Source organism: Symsagittifera roscoffensis, chromosome 1, assembly GCF_963678635.1.
Source record: "Symsagittifera roscoffensis chromosome 1, txSymRosc1.1, whole genome shotgun sequence".
In the NCBI taxonomy this organism is placed as follows: Eukaryota; Metazoa; Xenacoelomorpha; order Acoela; family Convolutidae; genus Symsagittifera; species Symsagittifera roscoffensis.
The window spans coordinates 82,439,026-82,457,821 of record NC_087062.1 but is presented as its reverse complement, the minus strand read 5'-3'; the positions used below and the strand labels follow the sequence as shown (position 1 = coordinate 82,457,821).

The 18,796-nt window shown below is 35.4% G+C and overlaps 2 protein-coding genes across 2 annotated transcripts in view; both read right to left on the bottom strand.

The window, feature by feature from the left end:
• Positions 1-18,796, bottom strand: part of LOC134851058 (intraflagellar transport protein 57 homolog) — a 166,380-nt gene that overhangs the window by 49,227 nt on the left and 98,357 nt on the right. The gene's annotated exons all lie outside the window — the stretch shown is intronic.
• LOC134840244 (coiled-coil domain-containing protein 17-like) lies at positions 833-11,043 on the bottom strand. Its single transcript, XM_063855994.1, has 9 exons — positions 10,517-11,043; positions 9,764-9,911; positions 8,702-8,857; positions 5,955-6,030; positions 2,825-2,979; positions 2,458-2,567; positions 1,923-2,166; positions 1,395-1,453; positions 833-1,121 (listed from the first exon to the last, which is right to left on the bottom strand). The coding sequence occupies exons 1-9, from the start codon at positions 10,669-10,671 to the stop codon at positions 833-835; spliced, it is 1,392 nt and encodes a 463-aa protein (XP_063712064.1). The 5' UTR covers positions 10,672-11,043.

Genomic DNA, 18,796 nt, shown 5'->3' with positions numbered 1-18,796 from the left:
ATAGGATGAGGGGGGGGGGTAAATCAACTGTATGGGCAAAGTTGTATGAAACAAAATAAACGTTGAGTGCGACTGAAATTTCAGTAATTTAATTTACATCAGTAATTTAATTTATTTTTACAAATCCAATAATGTAAAAATTTCATCAATATTGGAATCTACGGTTTACAGAATTGATCTTTCCTGAATAAGAAAAAAAAAGAATGGGTAGAACAGTCGAACCAACTGGGGGGTCCTAAGGGGGTTGTTAGGTTTAGATTGTGTAGTTACCGTGGGAGGGTATATGTACTGGTAGGCGAGGTTGGGTGCCACTGCCACTCTCGTCTGAACCTCCGCATCCCTCGCATTGCACACCCGATAGAACAGTTCCATCTTTCCACACTAAATCAACTCAAGTAACAAAAATACTCAAAAAAAAACTTTTCTTGATGTCCAACTTACCTTAGATGACCATACTGTCCCAACGCTAACTTCTAGTAAGTTTTTTTCGTACCTTTATCCTAATAAAGTGCCGAGTTGACCTCCATATATATCAAAAAGGCTTATCATAAAACTCCATAAACTAAGTCTATGAAAAAATGCTACTCATACAAAATTCGCAAATTTTTGCTACAATGGAGTCATAGAATTTTAAAATATATTTTTTTCTTGTTTTCGTATAAAAGTCGTCCATCGCCATAATTAAAAACTTTTTGGCAAAAAAAGGCTAATCATACAATCAAAACTGCCCCAAAATATGTATTTTTTCACAAGCGAAACGAGTTCCCAATTTCCCAATTTTTTTTGCATGCAAATATCTGGTATGGACGATATTTTGAGGTTATACATAACGCTACACGGATCTCTGTCCAGACTTTCGCGACCGAAGTTTGATCTTCGTTGCCAGACTTTTGCGACGAGATATTAAAACTGTTACCTGTGGTATGTTGTTGGTGTCCCTGGGGTGGAGGTCAGGCCGCACTGGGATGACCCGAAGGGGAACTTTCCACCGTCCACTGAGCACCCGGTGCTGGTCGTCGAACAGGAGGAACTTGGCCCAGCAGACTGTCTTGAGGCGCTCGTCGTAGTGGGAAGAGGCTTGCACTTCAACCAGGAGAGACAGGTCAGGAGATGGTAGACATCTGCAGATGGCACAATTCAACACGCACGTAACACAACAGGAAACGAAAAAAAAAGTCGTTTAGAGGGCAAAGTTCGCCCATAAAGAAGAAGCTATATGAATTACCGCGTGCAAAGGAAAAGAATCGGCGCTTCTAGTTGAAAGAGAATTTGATTTTTTAATAGGTGATATTCTGCGGTTTCAACTTCAACAGTGGCACCATCACCATATGAAGTTTTTTGGCGCAGAATAGTCGAAAACGTGATGAAATAAACGAAACTGACTATTCTGAAACAGGCTAGCAGCAGCCTCTGATAGGTCCTCTGCGTTTTGCGGGAACAGTGTTTCGCAGTCCTTAATGCACATTAAGCATACTTGGCTTCCATATCTTTCTCTTCCTTGCTCCTTTTTTCAATTATGCTCACATGCATAGCCGTTAGGTATTAAACGAAGACGTTATTTATGAAATTGAGCTTTTAGTGCTCGCGTAAATTGTGTGAAAGTCAGTAAAAAGCGTAATGTCTATAGTGACTAGTTTCTAGAGGCAAAATTAGTCACTATAGACATTACTGTGATTTGTTGCCGTCCACAAAGCCCCCCACTACCAACACCAAGATAAATAGATGTTATGCATGATACATCAATTTTACAACGCTATTTATGGAGAAGAAATAGCTGTATGATAGCAGTTGGGTCCCTGAAGGAAACTTTGTTTGCGCCTGAAATCAGGGCGAGTATTTTTTAAATTGTGTTTTTGAAATTTCTGCAAAATCACGGGACCCATCTTTCATACTTGCTTTTTTTGGGGACCCAACTATCATACTTGCACACAAATTTGAGCCACACGGGGGTAAAAGATAGCCTTAACGGGAATAATGGCTTTGGCTAGACAATGGAGGTAGGAGGATGAGTAGCTGTCTCCATGCATACCCACACACTGTCTTTCCGGAAGAGGAACAGCACTTCCTAGCTCCAGACCCCCTCGGAACAGTCTGGCCACCACTTTGAGCGACTTGTAGGAGGGGTCCACGTTGAGCACGTAGTCGTGGAACAGCAGAAAACCACTCCTGTATAGAACACACTTCCATTATGGGGGGAGGGGGCAATTAGCATGCCTTACTTACGAGTCGCTTAACAAGCTCCCCATTATTGGGGGGTAGCAATTAGCATACCTTACGAGTCGCTTAACAAACTCAACGTTGAAACAAACATTTCAAAAGCAGATCACTATCTGCATCAACCATTCAACGCGCTTTAAATGGTTCAAAATGCACTGATTTTTCAGCTCAATTCTTTCAGATACTTGGCTGACATAATTATCGGTCACCCTGCAAACAAGAAGCAGCAAAGGTACTTACGCGGGGTCGTATGGGGCTAGGTTTAGTGAGTCACCCAGAGGGTAGGAGGCATGTGCCAGCAGGTAGGGTGTCTCGCGGCTTCCAACCCTCCTCTCCCAGTGCTTCAACTTCTGCAACATCCAAAAACGAAAATTATTCGACTCTTTTACCGTCACCAATTACAGCAATTGTATTTTTATTGCAATTACCCAAATAGAGGTAAGCAGAAAATTTACAAAAGGTAATTATTCAATTAGAAGAACCATAGATTTTTTGTCCCCAAACGGCAGTTTTCGATAAAAATAGGTGCAGACTTTTGGAGCAAGCTACCAAATAAAAGAATATTTTTTTTGTTATCTCATTAATTAAACAGATTTATTACACCCACTTCTCCCATCGTATTGTCAGATGAGTTTGAGTTTGGATCCAGTTGTTGTTTCATTTGCTGTATCTTGGCCATCTGCTGTAACTGCTCTACTTCCTGTCGCATCTGAGTCATCTTCAGAATGTGGTCACGCCGCAACACACTCAACTCGTCCTCCTCTAATCACAACAACCCCCCTTGGGTTCACTTCCAGACACTGAATAACATAGCCATACAGTTCCATGCAATTTGTCTATGAAAAAATGCTAGTCGTTTTAAAATCAGAGGCAGATCCAAGATTTTTTCGAGGGGAGGGAGGGGTTTTCAAAAAAGTTTTAAAAATTTTTTCGATCTTTTTTCAGGTCAAGAAATTGATTTTCCAAGCTCTTCCAAATCACAATAAAGACCCTATTTTAGCCAATGTTTCTTTGAAAAGAAAACAAGGAAAAAGATGTTTTAAAACGCTTTTTGGAAGGTGTTGATCGAAAAAAATTTCCCGCGCACGCTCCCCCTAAAAAATTAGTATCTGGGGCGTGAAGGAAGCATCCACCCCTTCCCCTTAAATTCGCTACTGCATACAATTCGATACAATTTGTCTAGGAAAAAAGCTTCGGGAATTATACGAATACCTTTTTTATAGGAATTCTACAAACTTTTATGATTGAAATTTTCAGTTCTTTTATGGTCCTATAAAACTTAAATATAATTTGAAAGAGTAATCAATTAAACAAAACGCATAACTGTTAATACGAAACACGTAATCAATTAGAATTGGTTTTCATATTCACTTTTTTCCGTGATTGTAATGAATTATCATCAATCAATTATAACAGGGGCGTTCAACAGTGCCGAAGAAAAACATCAATTTTTTGCACTGTTGAACACGTTTTCATTTTCGGCATTTAAGTACATGGCCACTGTTGAACGCCCCTCTCGGGGCAGTAAAACAGTGCCGAAATACAATAGAACTGAAAATAAAAAAGTGTTCAACGGTGCTAAAACTTATCAATTTTTAGCACTGTTGAACGCTTTTTCATTTTTGGCTTTGTTAAACTTCGACACCATTATAATTGCAATTAAAAAATCATCAGGTAGCGTTAAAAAGCTTCTGGTAAAAATTGAATTTATAAATGATGATTTTTAGTTAATTAATGGTCGCAGTGGCTTTTTTTGTTGGTCGCCTCAATTTATTGCCTTAGATTGCTTAGGAACTGACAGCAATCAGGAATTTTTAAAAACTTCCAGAAAAAAATTTCTAGTGAAAAGAATTCTCTACTGATGAGCTTTCAGATTTCATGGTAACACCGATTTTTTTCATTGCTCTTTGTTTTAGATGCGATTGCTTGTTTATGCCTCAATTTTTTGCTTTATTCATTTGGAATTGAAATCATCACGAAAACTGATTTTTTTTTGCAATAACTGAATTTTTACTGGTAATTTTTAGATGACTGATCGTCGCATTGATCCATGTCGGTGGCTCTTATTTTTAGATTAACATTTTAAAGAGACACAGCGATTTTATGTCAAATCGAAAAGGATTATGTTGCGCTGACATGGAGTTAAATATAGGTTGCCATGGAATTATAATGCGTTATGATTTTTGGAATGAAAATAATTCAATGTCTTACTTTTATATCGGAAATTTTTGCCTGAATTGAATACACATAATCGAAGTGGAAAAATTTTTGCCAAGAATTTTTCTATATTAAATTTTTTTCTTCGGTGAAAGTAGTAAAAAACCATAATTTAACTTCTCTTAATTTAATTTATTTTAACCCTCATAATTTTGCCACAAACACCTCAGGTGGAAAACATATTTCATTTTGAACCCTGTGCATAAATACTTTTCAGATGATAGAAAAGAATCTGATGGATATTGGTAGATCGAAAGTGCAATTTGAAGGTGCAATTCTGCAAAAAATAAAGCCCGAGCGCAAGTATTCGGTCTTTCCTTCAAACAATCAGAGGACAAGATGAACAAAAGTCATATAACTTTAACATGCAGCGAGGAGAAGCTTGTAGCGCAGAAAAATCTAGTATTTGTTCCCGATTTTTTCTTTTTAGCTACTTTTTTCGGAAAACAGGTCGAATTTTTCAAGGAAACAACCGGTTTTTCAATTTTGTTTTTTGAAAAAATGTTCATATTTTGTTCAATCTTTCTAGATTATTTTTTTTACAAGCGCGCCTTTGTGTAAACTAAATTGAAATTTTGTTTATATCTGTAAAAATATGACAGAGAGGCGAAGTTTTGCTTCGCAAACACTAGATACAACACGATAAAACGTAGCTCTAGAAAAAGCAATGAGAAAAAAAAGAAATAAGCCTCGAATAATAGATACTCAGCTAGGTCTAGCATTCGATCTGCGATCTTCTGCAATATAGAGATTTTGAGTTTCACGCACTAACCACTCAGCCACGCACGCTTAACCATCGACAAACACTAGTCATGGATAAAGCAGCTACAAATGTTAATAAATTGCCAAAGCAATTCAGTAAAAGTGGCACCAAATAGAAATAGACACAATTTTGCAAGTAATAATTTGGAATATAACAAACTGAAGGCATCCACACTAACTTTGCATGTAACAAATTAGAAAGCATAAAGCAACATTATATATGAAAAGTTTGCATTTCAAAATGATGCGAGATATATTGATTGAGTTAGAAAATTTCTGAAATCCAGTTTTTATGATTGTTGTTTTCTGAAAGAAAGAGTTTTTTTTCGCTTCATTTGACGAATTTAAAATGCATCAACTGTGTTCACTTATTACTATTCGAATGTCAAAGCACATACTATCAAAAAACTGTAAAGGTGCCCTAAAAGTGGCACCAATATTTACAAACTAGGCTAGAAAAAAAAAGTTTCTTAATAATACACTAAGCTGACGCTAGTGTAATAACCGGTTGCCTAAACAATTAGCGAAAATAGTACCATTTGACAGTACCGTCTACCCTTAGTTCAAGCTCATTTGCGCGTTAAAAGGTCAGGTCACACTGCAAAACTACACCTGGCATCAAAGCTGTGGGATTTGTGGGAAAGACCAAATTTGTTCGAGCTCAATCGGTTAACATGCAATGACCAAAAAAACTTAAACACAAATAGAGGGAGAGAAAGGAGGTTAAAAGAGAACAAATAGATTAAATATGTGCTTACCTGTGACTTTTCCGTGTTTCACAGTCTCGAGCTCATTTCGTAGCTTCTCATTTTCATGTCGGTAATCTTCTAGAATCTAAACAATCAACCAATTGTAGCTCGTCTTGTCGCCGGTTTACTGTAACTGGGCAATCAGTTAAAAGATTGGTGGTTCGAGGCCCGCCATGATCACTGATCGATAAATGAGGGTGACACAAACTTTTGCCCGGCTCAGAAAAATGAAAAAGTAATTCTTAAGCATAGGTGCAACTGCGGTTCGCCGCAAAGAAGAGAACAGCTGCTGGTACGTTGAATCTTACTTTCGTAGACAACCGTCCAAATAACATTTGGTCCAGGGGCGGATCTAGGATTTTCTCGAGGGGGGAGGTGGATTTTCAAAAAATTTTCGATATTTTGTCGACCTTTTTTTTTCTTAGGTCGATCAAATTGACTTTCCGTGCTCTCTCAAAGCACTAAAAAGTCCCTGTTTTGGCCAAAAATTCTATGCCGCAGGCAAAACTTTGAAAAAAAAACAGGCAAAAAAGGCGTTTTTACGCACTTTTTGGAAAACTTTTACCAAAAAATTGCGCTTTTTTGTCGCGCGCTCCCTCCTAAAATAAGTATATAGATTGGCGCCAAATCTGCCTTTAGAAAATTTTTAGGGTCCGTCAGCAAATATGGATATCTCAAAATAGTACAAAGGGGGAACCCTTTGTGGCGGCAGGTGGTCGAATCCCTGAGGGGGGCGTCCGTCCCCCTCTAAATCCGCCCCTGATTTGGTCGGTTGGCAAAAATTGGACCGAACGTTTACCGCGTTGGCAAAAATTAGACCCAACGTTTACCGCATTGACATAGACAAGCAAACGGAAATAAAAAAAGATGTCTTGTATAAATGCGAAGCCCTGGAAATTCTGAATGCCCTTTCACGTCTACGAGATAGTTCTTTTTGATTGAAAAGTTCTGACAACTTTTCAAGATTTTTCCTGTTTGTTTAATGTACTTTATCGATATATATTATTTTTAAATTTATCTTGTTAACTATTCAATATGAAAACATTATTTATACCCGCTAAGTAATAAAAAAAAACACAAAAAATTTTTATTTAAAAAAATGGATCGATGTTAATAACACAGAGGCGGAGCGGAGCTTTGCACCACTTGCGGTACAGCATTAACATAAAAAAACATAAAAAGGCGAAAAAAAACTGGGTCTTAAAACTTTTATATGTCTCGATAGAAGTTCATTCCAGGCAAACATGCAAGACACTTGAATTTCAAATTAGCAACAACGGAATAAAATTTACGAAAAAAAAAACAAAGCCGAAAATTTTTGAGCAGACACAAGTAAAGCCGAAAAAAAATGTTTAAAGTCCCATCTTAAACAACATTGGATAACAATTGCGCGACAGCAACTACAATGAAAATTGTTTACACCACCAGAAAAATCAGTGATGTGGCAACGAAGCCAAAAACTTTTGAGCAGAAACGACTTGAACTGGAAAAAAATGATTTTTTGATGTTTTTAAAATCTTTCAAAACCCCCTTGAAACTAGAATAAACAACATTTGCACATGCAATTACAAGGAAAATTGTCTATAGCACAATCAAAATCCGTTGTGGCAATTTAGCTGACAAAAGCTGAGCGAACAAACGAAAAACCATCAATTCATTTTTCTCGGATTTTTTTTTCAATTTCCTTGACACTGAAAAAAAAAACAAGAACGGACCACGCCTCGAGCTCCAGACATTAGGATACAAAACAACTGCTTAACCTCCATGCCAAGGGGGAAGCAACCTCTAACTTGTTATGAGAAGGTGAAAAGAGAAGTGAAGAGAAGATAAGAAATGAAGTGAAATAAACTGATTTAACTGATTGTGTTAAACTAGTTGTTAACCCAAAAAAATCTATATTCCAGTTTCATAACGCTTGCTTATCGCAACGGTAATAAAAGCACGATAATAATTTGTGACAAGCTAAACCAAAGCAGTTTGATTTAATTTAGCCTTAAACGTGTTTCTCGCTTTTTGCCGTTTTTGCAATTTTTTTTCACTGCAACTTGATTCAAGGCTCTGGTTATCAGCCCTACAATTCTCAAACAAATCGAGCCAAATTTGTACAAAAATATCTTTTTCAATGGCATGGCCAAAAATCTTCTTTTTATGCTCATCAGGGTATCAAAAATTTTCAGATGATATAAAAAACTTCCGCCAGAAAAAGCCAGTCGGACAGTTAAAAAGCCGAAACTTGTCTTGCAAAAAATCACTTCAAACGCAATTATTCCGTCATATATTTCGAAAGTCGGAATAATTAGAGAAATCGTTGCTGCGAATGTAGCCAATTGCATTTATAATTGCTGCCATTATCATTGTAGAAATTTTTTCAGAAATTAAAGTTTTTTGTAGAAGTTTCGTATTTTTTTTTTCGGATGGTGGTTGGTTTAGCTCTGGCAGGACTTTGTATTGCATTTGAATTTTTTTTCATTGCTTTAGAATTTTATAATTATAATTGATATTGCAATTCGCCAAGTTAATCATCCAATCGCAACGAGAAAGCAAAAGTCGTTCACAGCCTAAAATCAAAAAAGAATTCAATCACTGATGTTTGACCACGTAAGATTTTTAATTATGATAGCAGAATATGACAAAAAATTTGAATAAAAAAATATATTACATAAAATTTTGAAACAATTGAGTTTGCAGAGAAAAATGCCTGAGCATGCTTAAAAAATCGTTTTCGAAAACCGATTTTGAAGATCAAACTGGCTTGCCTTGAGTGTTAAGGGGTCTCGACCGGCTGCTCTTCCAGTCATCTGAGCATTGGCCATTGGGTCATTGAACTGATGCGCACTAACTGCCTGTGCAACAAGTTGGTCTAACTGTGCAACAATGGTGGGATCTCCGCCTCCTGAGGCCATGTACTGCATCTTGAAATTGAACTCATTTTGTGAGGTTACAATACAAAAGACGATGAGTAAATAAAAGGCTCTTTTTCACCCCTAACCCCCCCCCCCCCCTCCCACATTTCAAAACTTCCATTTTTAAAACTGTTTTACGTGTTATTATGGCTGAATGCGTGATGTTGCGATGTGTAAGGTATTAAGAACAGATCTTTTCACAATATCTAGTTTGTTATAGCAAATTTTCACCAAGCGAATTTTCATTATATTATTGCAAACGTATAACTAGTTATTCAAAATTAAATTTCAAATGGTGGGGGGGGGGGGGGTTAAAAACGCCCCAATAAAACCACACAAGGAGAACTCCTATACTGCTCTAGAAGTTGCTCTGGGGAACCTTACACGGAACCGTTAGAAAGAAGAATCAAAGCTGATTCGCGATCACTTGTTAAGAATCGTGTCAAAAAGTTAACACTTAGCACAGTGGTAAGGCGTTCACTTGGAAATCGTCAGATCGTGCATTCGATCCCATGCCATGGCAATGATAGTGTGTGAGGACAAGCTCTCACTTGACCTCCAGCTTCAGGTCTACCACAACCTGACCAAATTTGGCTGCAATAGTGGTACCACGTTAAAGTTCTAGAGGGAAAAAAACGGCCTTGAGTCGCAAAAAAAAGAGCTTCGCTCAGCAAAATAACAATGTCTGGAATGTGGGGAGATAATACAAATGGACTATCCTCGACAGGACTGTTAAGGCCTACTGATAGCTCCTCTGCGATTCGCAGGAACTACAATTAATTAAAATTAAAAAGTTCTGATTTATTTTGCGTTTAATGTCCTTTTGTGGTTGCAACGCATATTCAACTTTTTTTGACACTCTCACGGAATTTTCAGGAATGAGTTTGTTGGGAGACAAAAAAAAAGGATTTTAACCTTGAGCAGATTGGCTTCGGATGCGACACTGTTGCTCTCGTAGGGTAACAGAAGTGGCACAGTTGAGTCAAGTGGCATCTGGGAGATCCCTCGGAAGGGCAGGTTGGGAATCGAACCCATACCTACCTGTGGTGGATGTCTGTTGTAGCTGAAAAGAAATCATCAATATTGGACACTTTTTTGAGTCTCAAACTCCCTCCCAGCACGCAAGAATTCGATCTTTCAAAACTAAAAAACTCCCTCCCCTCTAGAAAATTGTTTTTTACAAAGGAAATATTTGCACAATGCACCTCAAAATTTCTTTGGGCACTTTGAACACTAAAACATTCTCTTAACTTTTTAACTTTTGCATTTTAATTTCTCCAAAAAATAAAACCATTTAGAAACCTTCTCACTTTTCAAAATATTTTTCCCTGAACATTTTTCAAAAATTTTTTTTACCAACCTCTCCAATTATTACAGTCAAAATACACGACTTTGAGTAGAAAAAATGTCATTTTTGCCAGTCGCAGATGATCTACTATGGGCTTTTGGGCCTATCTAAGGATCTTTAAATTGCCTGTGCTGTAAGTCGGAGATGTGTATTATTAAATATCCGGGTCGAGTTTTTTTCGATCGAAGCAGTCGAAACATCCCTGGATTTGGCCGGGACAGTCAAATATACGCATAAATGGTAAAGAGGATTGGAACATGACGAGTTTCGACAGACGGTCGAAGCATTAATCGATCACCTCGATCCGGGTACATACATACCGGCTGTCAGAAGGGTGATGATAGGACTTTGCTCTTGTGGTCGTAGTGGCTCTTAAATCTTCCACTTCCCGCTTGAGGTCTTCTATCAACTTGCTATTACGTAATCTATTCTTCTTCAACTCATTCAGAAGCAAAACCCGCCCACTCCCATCCATCCTTATTAACACATGCACGAACTGTTGCTGATGTTTGTACTTGAAAGTAAATGTGCAATCGAAAAAGCAGTCCTAAAATTGTCTAGGGTTGAATTTCTTTCAAAAATTGAAAATAGTTGTATTTTTTGGAAATGGTCGTTTGATGTATTTTAGTATAAAATTCGAGATTTCGTTTCCTCAGATACCAATAACAACGAAAATTCTAAATTAATGAAACAAATTTGAAAATAAAAAATTTATGAACTATAACTAGTATAAATAATCTTCATTAGATATATCAGTATTTTTGCACTGTGCTATGTAAAACTGCGATTTATGCAGAGTGTATTTATCTTAACACCAGTTTTCTAACGCACGCTTTAGATTTTTCAAAAAACCAAATACGACCAATATAAAATCTGATTAATCAAATTGATTCATGCCAAGCGCAAAATAAAACGTCACAAACGGCCATTTGAGACACTGGTTGATCAGAGATTTTGTTTTCAAGAATTTGACCCCTTCACCGTGCAAAGATCCTTTTTGGTACTATTTTACGACTACCGCATTCTAAGAACCAACCGTTAAATTGGTCAAAAGCCTCAAAAATGACCAAATTATGTACTTTTTATCATGTTTTCTCAAAGTTTTGCTTGTGTCACCTACTCGTATGTCAAACAATGTGATTCCAGTGTTTCGGAACTTCTGGGAAACAAGCTAAGAAAACTGCACCCCTTCGGCTAATCCAGGGTCGCAAATAGAAATTGTTTGGTCTCGCAAAATCTGGTGATTATACTATGATGATGCTACCGAATAGGTGATAAAGATAGAAAAACTGCTGAGTCTACAGAAACAAAAGCATGTCTTTATCATAATTAACAACCTTTTTTCAATGAAGACAATGATTTATTCCTGGAAGAAGTATTTGCAAAACCTTCAGCCGAACGAATCAAGTATCTTAATAACGTGAATACATGAATGATGTTTTGAATCAAAACTGTTCAGCGGCATGAAGTACCAACTTAGCCCTTCGAAAAATGCAGGAAAAAATTTTGTTGATAACTTTGTTTTTTGCTAAAAGAAGGCTAATTGGTCTGCAATCGGTTAAATCTTCTTGAAGAAGAAATTTTAAAATACAGTTTTGTCGCCGCCAGTTTGATACTAATATCGAAAAAAATAATTAGGCCAGTCAGACGAATGTGCGTATCAAACATTATCTTTAGAGTAATACTAACAGTAGCAGCTGATTTTCCAATTGAAAAAAAAATCTAATTTAATTTACAAAAAGCTTTAAGAAAGTACATTCGAATTTCCCTGCCAAAGGATAGTTTGAAAACAGAACTGCCATTATCCATCAGTGAAATCACAATAACCATAACGTTTTTTGAAATTTACGGTCTCTTCACACAACTGATCTAATTTCAGTGAGCAAGGGAGGAAATTCACAAAAAAAGAAAACTTAAGCTGATATGTTTTCGGACAAACTATACAAACTACTTCGCAAACTACTTTCGGACAAACTATACAAACTACTTGGAAAAGTTTTATCCACATAGAAATTAATTGGATAACTAAGAAATTCTATCTGTTTTGACCCTCATTAATCCCCTGTATATCAAAATATAGCAGTAAGCAATAGTAAAGACGAAATACACTTCGAGGAAAACAGAAAAACACAAAAAAAAGTCGAAGAAAAAATGATTTTTATCGTTTTTTTTAAACAAAATTAGTCAGTTTTTTCTCACCTTTAGTTACACTTTTAGTATCAGTTTGATAAACCGTTGTTGTCATGGAAAAAAATAGTCCAATGTAGGAGTGATAGAAAAGTTAAATGTAAAACAAAATGAAAAATGTTCTTCTAAAATTTGATTTTTTTAAATGAAAATCATCCCCCACACGCCATACAAAGCACAAAAGGATAGATTTCACTCCTTGCAACAAATCAATTATGGCAAATAGGCTTCTTTCAACCAATATGGAACGATTTCTAAGACGGATTAACTCTCCGCTTACGCGTTAATACCGCGAAATTTATCGCGAGTTACTTGTCCCAAATTGGCCAAAATGGCAATATGTAAACCCCCATAACTTTACGAAAAATGATCATAGATAAATTTTTTTTCAAATTTGAGCTCAAGGCAACAATACTTTCGAATGATAAAAAAAAAATTCCGTATAAAATGGCTAGTTAAAAAGTCGAAATTTGTCAGAAGAACAAAAATCCACTCCGAGCACAAATATACTGTTACTTTCGTATCGAAAATTGAAACAATAAATTGATCGAACGCAAATAATGGAGAAAAATAGTTTTAAACAATTGCAGTAGCGGATTTAGGTGGGGGGTTGGGCGGATCCCCCTCAGGAATTTGACCCCTGCCGACCCAAAGGGTCCCGCCGTTGTACTATTTCGAGATATGTATTTTTGACTGACTGACCTTAAAATTTTTCGAAATTTGCCTTTGGTGCCAAACTATCCTAATTTTTTTTGAGGGGGAGCGCGCGCCAAAAAAACGCAATTTTTTGGTCAAAAGTTTCCAAAAAGTGCCTAAAATTTTCAAAAATTTGCCTGTAGCGCAGAAAATTTCGTCAAATTAGAGTATTTATAGTGGTTTCGGAGAGCTCAGAAAATCAATTTGGTCGGCCTGAAACCCCCCCCCCCCCTCCTCGAGAAATTCCTAGATCCGCGCCGGAACAGTTGGAAGTTTGCCGAAATTATTTATTACAAGCCATGAAAAAACCCAATAAAAAAAACTAAATTGGCTCAAATTAGGTCAAAAACTTTTTGCAAGCAGATCTTGTAGCTGATTCTATTTTGCACGTTGATTCACCAAAAAAAGCAAAAACTCCTGTATAAAATCTAACGTCGCAAAAATTAGTTTTTATCGAGTAAGCCTGAATTTGCTTACTCATACCATGTATTATCCTTCATCTCTAGGCAATGAAAACAAAGCAACAACTAAGCTGAATTGTTACACTAATTTAGCTCAATTCAATGGCAAAAAAACATTCTACTTCTAAAACAGGTTTTTTAGCATAAAAGTTATTTTTGGCGGTTTTGACTTGAGTTCAGGATTAATTTTCACAATGTATTTTTAATCAAAATCATTCTTTTTCCAGCCTTTATCGAAAAACCTCTATTCACTTTTGATAACGACGGTTAATCGTTAATGTAGGCAATCCAAAGAACTAATTTACTCAGTGGCAAAATTGTATTCTGCAGACACAAACAAAAACGAAAAAACAGCTCAACTTTGTAAGAACAACGGTCAGCGAGAAAACTTTGTGAGAACAACGGTTTGAACAAATTGTTTCTTATTGGAGTCAAACCCACTCGGAAATGGTCAAAGTTTTAATTTTTTTACTCTGGTTTATTTACACTGAAAAAAAAACAATTGGTGGTTTTAGTTTATTGAAAACAGAAAATGTCAATGGAAATTGAATGCCGAATTAGCCGAAATAGCCTAAAAATGGAGGAAATGTACTAATGCATATGCATTGCTCCTGCAAAGTTTAGCATCTGCTTTTTCTGCTTGCAATTTAAAATATGAACATAATCATGAGCTTTTACAATGTGAGATGGATCTTTTCCACTTGCATTACTGCAGTTCCAGCAAAATCATTACATTGTATCTAATCAGTTCTTTGTTTTCATTAAAATGAAATTAAAAGACTATATCAATTTGTTAATTGGGGAAAATTATTATTTTCTACAAAAACAAACTGTGAAAATCTGTTCATATTATCCTACATCACTATAATTGAGTTCAAAAATGAGTAAACAACAAAAATTTTATTGCAAAATTCTGCTTCTTTCAGGACAAAAAAAATGTAAATCCAAGATTGAGATGTGTATCGTATTAGGTTGAACAACCAACAAAAAATAACACAGACACCAAAATCGAAAAAAATGAACAGAACTCATCATTCAAAGAAACAGCAAAAAAATCTTGCGAATAATAAGCTACCACAAAAGTCCAGTATCTGTGGCTCCAGCAGATTTAGGTGGAGGCCGGGGGGATTAGGAATTCGATTCCTTGTCGACCCAAGGAGTCTCCCTTTGTACTATTTTGAGATATCCATTTTTGGCTGACTGACGCTAAAGTTTTTCTAAGGTGCCTTCGTTGGCAAAATATACTAACTTAGATGGGGGAGCGCGCGCCCAAAAAAAACGCTATTTTCTGGTCAAAATTTCTATAATTGGCCTGCGGCGCAGAAACTTTGCTCAAAATAGGGTTTTTATAGTGATTCGGTAGCGCTCAGAAATTCAAAATGGTCGATCTAAAGAAAAAGTCGACAAAATTTTTGAAGTTTTTTGAAAATCCGCCCCCCCCCCTTCCTCGAAGCATCATCGAAGAAAAATGGGTCTTCCAATGGGTCTTCCAAATATGGTCCAAGTAATTAAGCTATGTCTGATTAAAATAATCGAGTTGATTTAAATTCTAAAGAACATTTTAAATGACTAATATAATCCCATTAGAAAAATCGTCTGCATGAAAAAAAACATGCAATCCCATCTAATGTCGCTTCTCAATCAGAAACATGGAAAGTCTATTAAAAGACAGAATTGGAAGTTTTTCTATGTTAAGTTTAAAAGTTAACTTAAATGGTTAAAGAGCCGTGAAGTAGATTGACGAAACTGGCGTTCGTAGTAATTTCAAAGTTCAGCCCTTTATGAATGATTCAATTTTTATCAAAAGTGTCCGAATGATCTGAGCTATGAATTTGATAAAAACCTAATCAAGAATCGTATGCGTTTAATTTACAAAGTGCAAAAATTCACTCAATTTCTTGACTCGTATGACGCTTGACCCGGCTATGAAAAACATCACCATTATGCAGCAGAAATCGCAGCTTTATCAAAAAGCTTAGAGATATATGCTTCGAATCCATGTGCTTGCACTCGGCCTGGGTGACATTGTATGCAAGAAGAAGTATTTGCAGCTCATCTAAATTAATTTCCCCCATTTTAATTATTTCCCCCAACAGGACGCTTTCGTTTTTTAAACATGGAAATGGCTTTGATACAATGAACTACATTTCTTCAATCTATAGACAAACACTTCATAAAAATATTCAGTGGAAACATTTTTTTCAAATACTTACGCTAAGTGATTGAAATAGTGAACTTATACAACATTTGTAAAACAACAACAATTTTATTGAAAGTTATGAGTTGCTGAAGGATCAAAATCGAATTAGTCGGTTAAAGCGAATCAAGAGATAAGATTTTGACTAAATCAAAACCGTGGATGGTTTTGCGAATGACTTTGGAGGTCACTGTCACGTTTATTTAAAAAAATTGTAGAATAATCGTGCTATCACAAAAAAATAGCCAACATACAGCTGGAAAAGTTTGAATGAACGCAAGAAAACAGAAAGACTTTTTAAACAAAAATTTAGTTTTCGAATTTCAACGACAAAAATTAATGCATTAGAAAAAATTTTGAATTTCAAGAATGATTTACGATAGATTTTGTGAATAAAAATAGGCCAATTTGATATAAGTTAATTAAAAAGCAATTTTTACTTTCTGCTGAATAGTTTCTCTTTTAAAGATCATTGATTTGCATTTAAGATTTTTTGGTTGAAGTTATCTTCTCAATAAAACTGCGTCACTAGCTGCTAATTCTGAAAATCAGTAATCCATTTTGGAATTAGTTGCCAGTCTTGCTTTTTCGAGCCATTTGCTCTTTCGCAACTGGAAAGCGTAATTGCTTTCATTTCAGCAGATTAATTTAAAATTAAAAAATCAAATGTCGAACTGCGAACAACCAAACGTGAGTGCGCATCACTGTTAGACTTTTTCCTGGACGAATTCAAGCAAAAAACAAACAAGATTGCTCGTTTCAGGGCAAAACCCTGAATGTTCCGACTGCCTTTTAAGGTTTATGGAGCAGTAATAACATAAATATCATTAACAAATTAAATCTAATAGAAAAACATGAAACTTTTTTTTAATTTGATTTTTTTTCCTATGATATCATCCCCCGCACACGCCATATAAACTACAAAAGAATAGATTTCGCTCCTTGTAACAAATTAATTATGGCAAATAATCTTACTTCAACCACTTCATAAAAATATTCAGTGGAAACATTTTTTTCAAATACTTACGCTAAGTGATTGAAATAGTGAACTTATACAACATTTGTAAAACAACAACAATTTTATTGAAAGTTATGAGTTGCTGAAGGATCAAAATCGAATTAGTCGGTTAAAGCGAATCAAGAGATAAGATTTTGACTAAATCAAAACCGTGGATGGTTTTGCGAATGACTTTGGAGGTCACTGTCACGTTTATTTAAAAAAATTGTAGAATAATCGTGCTATCACAAAAAAATAGCCAACATACAGCTGGAAAAGTTTGAATGAACGCAAGAAAACAGAAAGACTTTTTAAACAAAAATTTAGTTTTCGAATTTCAACGACAAAAATTAATGCATTAGAAAAAATTTTGAATTTCAAGAATGATTTACGATAGATTTTGTGAATAAAAATAGGCCAATTTGATATAAGTTAATTAAAAAGCAATTTTTACTTTCTGCTGAATAGTTTCTCTTTTAAAGATCATTGATTTGCATTTAAGATTTTTTGGTTGAAGTTATCTTCTCAATAAAACTGCGTCACTAGCTGCTAATTCTGAAAATCAGTAATCCATTTTGGAATTAGTTGCCAGTCTTGCTTTTTCGAGCCATTTGCTCTTTCGCAACTGGAAAGCGTAATTGCTTTCATTTCAGCAGATTAATTTAAAATTAAAAAATCAAATGTCGAACTGCGAACAACCAAACGTGAGTGCGCATCACTGTTAGACTTTTTCCTGGACGAATTCAAGCAAAAAACAAACAAGATTGCTCGTTTCAGGGCAAAACCCTGAATGTTCCGACTGCCTTTTAAGGTTTATGGAGCAGTAATAACATAAATATCATTAACAAATTAAATCTAATAGAAAAACATGAAACTTTTTTTTAATTTGATTTTTTTTCCTATGATATCATCCCCCGCACACGCCATATAAACTACAAAAGAATAGATTTCGCTCCTTGTAACAAATTAATTATGGCAAATAATCTTACTTCAACCAATTTTGAACGATTTCTAAGACGGATTAAATCTCCACTTACGCGTTAATAGCGCGAATTATTTCGCGCGTTAATTGACCCAAAATGGCCAAAATGGCAATATTTAAACCCCCATAACTTTACAAAAAATGATCACAGGTGAAATATCTTTTCAAATTTGAGCTCAGGACAACAATACCTTTTGAATGATATAAAAAAAATTCCGTCAAAAATGGCTAGTTAAAAAGTCGAAATTTGTCTGAAGAAAAAAAACCCACCCCGAGCACAAATATTCCGTTACTTTCGTATCGAAACTTGGAACAATAATCGAAGTTACATGAATACACATGGGGAGGGCGGGCGTTATAACGTCGCAAAACTTCGTTCTTATCGAATAAATTTCCATGTGCTTATCCATAAAATATATTAGCACAGAAAACTAGTCACCGCAGCAAGCGAACTGTATTTTCATACTATTATTTTGCTCAAATTAATGGCATAGAGTTTCTGCTTTTAAAAGCAGGTGTTTTTGTATGAAAATTTTTGTTTTTGAAGTTTTTGATTCGAATACACAATTTATCACTCTTTGTCGGACCCGAGCAAGTAAACTACCTTCAAAATCATAATGGAAAAAAATCGTTTTTTGAATTAATCGAGACAGTTTACTATTTTGTATGTACAATTTTACATTTAAGAAGCCGGCATTCGTGGTAGTTTTAGAATTAAGGTGATAGAATTTTTCTTCAGGCACAACTGTGAATCTGATGAAAGTTTGATTTTAAAAAAGTTTTTTTTTTCATTTTCAAATTGTAATCTTCTAACAGATAAATCGTATAAAGCTTGAATAACTTTGTAAAATTTGATAGAGATTGAGCCTCGCTATCAACAAAAATATCTTAGATTCTGAGCATTGTCAAAAAACTTATAATTATATGCTTCGATTGTAATTTTTAAATTTAGTTTTAAAAAAATGGATTTGATACAATGAACACAATTCTTCAAATTTCACTTATACGCGAGCTGAATTTTTATGCTTGTCACGCATAATTAGGTAGCGATAAAAACAGTACGCTGTTAAAAGCAGGTAA

Bases quoted from the DNA above. Each gene is read 5' to 3' on its own strand.
- LOC134840244 (XM_063855994.1), bottom strand. From the start codon at position 10,671: ATGGATGGGAGTGGGCGGGTTTTGCTTCTGAATGAGTTGAAGAAGAAT. The intron at 2,167-2,457 runs GTAAGTACCTTT...TGTTCTATACAG, and splicing joins CTAGCCCCATACGACCCCGC to GAGTGGTTTTCTGCTGTTCC. The intron at 1,454-1,922 runs GTATGATAGTTG...ATGTGCATTAAG, and splicing joins TGGCTCAAATTTGTGTGCAA to GACTGCGAAACACTGTTCCC.